At 24.9% G+C, this 4449-nt stretch overlaps 2 protein-coding genes across 2 annotated transcripts; both read left to right on the plus strand.

Annotated features, from left to right (window-relative positions):
* The first annotated feature begins 258 nt into the window (after positions 1 to 258).
* On the plus strand, positions 259 to 1334 carry LOC145834142 (uncharacterized). The gene has a single exon (XM_082941500.1). It carries the CDS (start codon positions 269 to 271, stop codon positions 887 to 889), a length of 621 nt encoding a protein of 206 aa, XP_082797626.1. The 5' UTR covers positions 259 to 268; the 3' UTR covers positions 890 to 1334.
* Positions 1335 to 1592: 258 nt separating this feature from the next.
* Positions 1593 to 3728, plus strand: LOC145834143 (uncharacterized). Its single transcript, XM_082941501.1, has 3 exons — positions 1593 to 2205; positions 2551 to 2667; positions 3350 to 3728. The coding sequence occupies exons 1-3, from the start codon at positions 2076 to 2078 to the stop codon at positions 3502 to 3504; spliced, it is 402 nt and encodes a 133-aa protein (XP_082797627.1). The 5' UTR covers positions 1593 to 2075; the 3' UTR covers positions 3505 to 3728.
* The last annotated feature ends 721 nt before the right edge of the window (positions 3729 to 4449 follow it).

The following is a 4449-nucleotide window of genomic DNA, read 5'->3' on the forward strand; positions in this document are numbered from 1 at the left end:
CATAAGGATCCTATTGTTGCCTCCGACTTTGACCAGCTATATCTCAAAAGTTATTTTGAATATTTAAAATCTGTAAAAAGCATCTTGTTGCTTAGTAAAAGTTTTATAAAATAAGATCCGAAACCAAAAAAGGGTGTTTACCCCCCCTATGCCCTTAATTTCCATCTGTTTGAGTTTCAAGTGTTTTTTTTTAAATGTCATTAATAAAAATGTTGTTATGAAAAACTTAAACTATAATTTTCTACTATTTCTAGCTTAAACAAACAAAATGGCATCATACTGGAAATCTAACCCACGCAGAATGTGTGACATCTGTAAATGCTGGATTGCAGACAACAAGGCATCCATTGAATTTCATGAGCGTGGTAAGTCCCACCAGGAAAAAAAGAAAAGATATTTGAATGACATAAGAAAGAGGAGCGCAGCAAAGGCTAAGGAAGAAAGCAAACTAAATGACTACTTGAAACAAATGGAGGCTGCTGCACTTAAGCAGTACTCAAAAGACATAGGAAGGAAGCCTGTTGCCTTATCACATGAAGTAAGAACTAACTTTGCAAGCTTAGCTCCGCCACCAATAAAGAAACAAAAAATTAAACTTCAAGTCAAAAAACAAGAATACAAACCGCCAAGTGAAAAAATAGCCAAAGAAGAGTTTGCAACTTCTTCTGCACCTTCTTATGGCCAATGGGTTGCTGTGGAGTCTCCTAAAGCAGTGGCCCAAGTGAAGAAAGAAAAAGAAGAGTTTGATGACTTTGAGTTCAATGAGAAAAAGGTAATTGTAAAAAAGCCCATTGTAAAAGTTGAGCCTGGAGTTGAACAAAAACCTGCAGTTTTTTTCAAAAAGAAGAAAAAAGCTAATAGAATTGTTAGACCAAGAGCTGAGGAATAACTGAAAACTTTAAATGCAAACTGATTGCATAACAATTTTAATAGCTTTTTTAATGGTGATCTTTACAAATAAACAAAAAACAAATATAACACAGTATAGTTTAAGCTTACAACTTATTATGTAAGAATGTAAAATAGTTGAAGCCTCTTGTTTTAGAGCTAAACTCAATTAGAAAAATATGTTTTTATGTTTTGTTAAATTCGAAAATACTTACTTTTAAAAGTTTTTATCAAAATATTAATCTCAAGTAATTTTAAAAGAATTTTTAAATATACATTATAGGAGATAAACTTGCATTTTATTTTTTTAAATGTATAGATAAACTAATTTTTGAATATTTTTAAGCTTTTTTCTTTAAGAAAAACATACTATTTTATTTGACAAATCTATTCAAAACCAGTATACCATAATAAGTATTAGTATTAACTCTTAAACACTTCCACAGAAATATGTCAGAAGTAAGTACAGATAGCGGAAAACCTCCACAGTGGATCATTGATTTGGTAAAGTATGCTGGAGAGTCCCCATGGGAGTTCATTACAACACTTTTGTTAATTTTGTCCCCTCTGTTTATCATATCATCCCTGCTTGCTTGGAAATTGTCCACTTTGATTGAAAAAAAGGAGAAAAAAGAAAAGAAAATGAACAAAAAAATTGCTAACAAGCTCAAAAAAAGAAAAGCTGATTAGAAATTTTTCAATATCATAAACTAAACTGTATAATTATTATTAATACATCTCCAAATACTTAATTGTTTCGTTTTAAACTATCTTTCTTAAGTTAGTCTTTAAATTAGCCTCAGTATTAATTTCAAGAATATCTAGAAATTAAATTTAGAAATTACTTATTTAAAGTATGTTTTATTCATAGAACATTACCAGTTTTTTCAATACTTGTCTATTCAATTTTAAAAGGTAAAACTTTAACGATTTTTATAGTTGAAACAAATGAACTTTTAAATTAGTAAAGAACTTTTTTATAATTGAATCATGTAATTATAAATTCAACAGAGAAAAATAGAAATATCTTGATTCTTTTTTTTTTAATTGTATAGTATTTAATCGACCTAGTTTTTACTACTAAAAGTTAGTAAATTTAAATTATTTTTTCGATATGTGATGTTTTAAATTAGTTTTAATTTCTTTATTAAAGTTGTTTAGACTTTTATATTCAGGTAAAATTTAAAATGTCTTCGCCTTGGGGAGCTTTAAAAGAAAAAGAAGAAAACTGTTGTGGTTTTGACGACAGTTTTGTTGAAACTAAAATAAAAAGCAGTCCAAATATGATGGATGGAAGTAAATACTTGAACTCCCTAGGTAACTTTTAAATGTAAAATAAACATGTAGTTTTATATTTAAAAAAACTTTCTTTTCTTAATGTTAAACTACTAATATAAATTTTTCTTTAAATTAGTTATTACTAAGGATTCTTGTATGACATAAAATCGTAAGTTATCACTACTATGTTAAACAATAAATATAAAAAATTCCTAGTCTTTAGTTAACTGTTAACATTTACGTCAATATAATATTTGTAAAATAAACTATAAATGATAACAAATAGACACTTTATAACTTATTCAGTATTTTTATATATTAAAATGTTATTTTTTATAGATTTCTTAATTGAATCTTTTTTAAACATTATTATTTTTTTATCAGAATCAAAACTTGAACGAATTAAACACAAACAGAAAAACTTAAAAGCTTCAAATATGATTTTGCAGCTACAAGATAGAAAAAACATACATTTTGACCTAAATACTAACGTTTCTTCTGGTATGCATATTTTCTTTGATTTATTTAATTTCAGAATTTGTTTTTTTTAAATTGATATACTTATAAACGCATTTTTATCATAAATTCTGAAATAGTTAAATGTTCATTTTTGAGTTATTTAAACTTTCTATATATTAGTTATCATTTAAATAAGTTATCTCTTTTGAATAGTGTTGTTTTTATTACTTAGAAACCAATATCAAATAAATGTAAATGATTTTTACCATATATAAAATTTTAGTTTTTAACTAAATGTGTAGTTTTCTAGTTTTAGCTTAAGATTTAAAAGCGTTAGTTTTTTTTCTTCATATTTTGTGCGATCCAACCAAATTCTCAAGTTTCAATATTTTAAATGGGAAAAGTAAATTTAATTTTCTCATTTTACTTAAATCACTAAATGTTGTCAAAATGATTACTGAAACCAATAGAAACTACGTAATTTTTAAAATTAATGAACTTAATAATTTTAAACCATGCTTCGTTGTTGTTATTTAAATATAATATAATTTTGAACTCTGTTAAAAATGCGTACTAAACAGGATGGTTTTCGTATTGTATATGTGTTTACTATCTTCAATTAAACTGATTTATTTTATGTATTATCGTACAATAAATTTTAATATATAGTAACCACCACAAAAAAAAATTAATTAATTTTGTAAAACATTTAATAATATTTCAGATGTTTATGAAGAATCTACAATAGAACAAAATAAAGTAAACCATTTGCTAAGAAAAATAAATCCACAGCAACCAATAACAAAACAAGAATTGAAACCAATACACAAACATGATCAGCTAGATCAGCAGCGAGTGTTATCTAAAGATGAACCATAAGTTTGTGAAAACGTTATCAAACTTGCCACTAGATAGTTGTTGTTATTTTACCTGTTTTGTTTATCGTTTTTTAATTTTTATATTAAGACATTTTTTTACAAATAATGTTTTAAAAACTCTAGCGATAAAAATTTAGTTTGTTAGCTGAAATAGTTGATATACTACTACATACTAGCATTGTTTCTAAAATTTTTATATATGATATTAGATTTTTATTTTAAAAATATATTATCTTCTTTTGTTAATTTTGTGCAATAAAGTCAGTTACAAAAAAATTATGAAACCTAGTTTTTTAAGCTAGTACTAGCAAGCTGATATAAATTGTAACAGAAAATTAAAACAAATTTATAAAAAATGATTTAGTTTGTTATTTTTTGGTTTTCGAAAATATAATTTGGCCAAAAATAATTTTAGACGAATTGTTATTGCAGTACTTTAATACGATTTCAACTATTTAGTATTTATTTATTTATTTTAATAAAACTCATTTGGATTAGTGAATTTGTTTCCAATAATATTTTCAAACATGTCGGAGCAGTTTTACAAAAAAAAAATTAACCACACTATGTGCAAGATTTTAACTTGAACATTAAAATGAATTATGAAAAAAAATAGTATTAAAAGAATTGTTCAAAGCATTTTACTGATAATTTTTTTAAGGGATAAAATTTTGTAATAAGCGATACTTCTTTATATAATGTTTTAACTTTATTGAAAATTGATTTTAAGTTTTTTGTGTATTTTAATTTCCAGTACACAATTAAAATAAATAGCTATATAGGTATCAGAAATGCATTTAAAATGTGTACTGCGAAAAATTACTTAGTTTGTAATAAGGGATTACTTGGATAATCTAGTTTAGGATAAACGTGCGGACTAGATTCAAATGAATTTATTGATTTAATTTGTGCAAAAATGAATAGTGTTGACTTTTTTATTCAAACT

This window comes from Thalia democratica, chromosome 4, assembly GCF_965202585.1.
Source record: "Thalia democratica chromosome 4, ktThaDemo2.hap1.1, whole genome shotgun sequence".
Taxonomy (NCBI): domain Eukaryota; kingdom Metazoa; phylum Chordata; class Thaliacea; order Salpida; family Salpidae; genus Thalia; species Thalia democratica.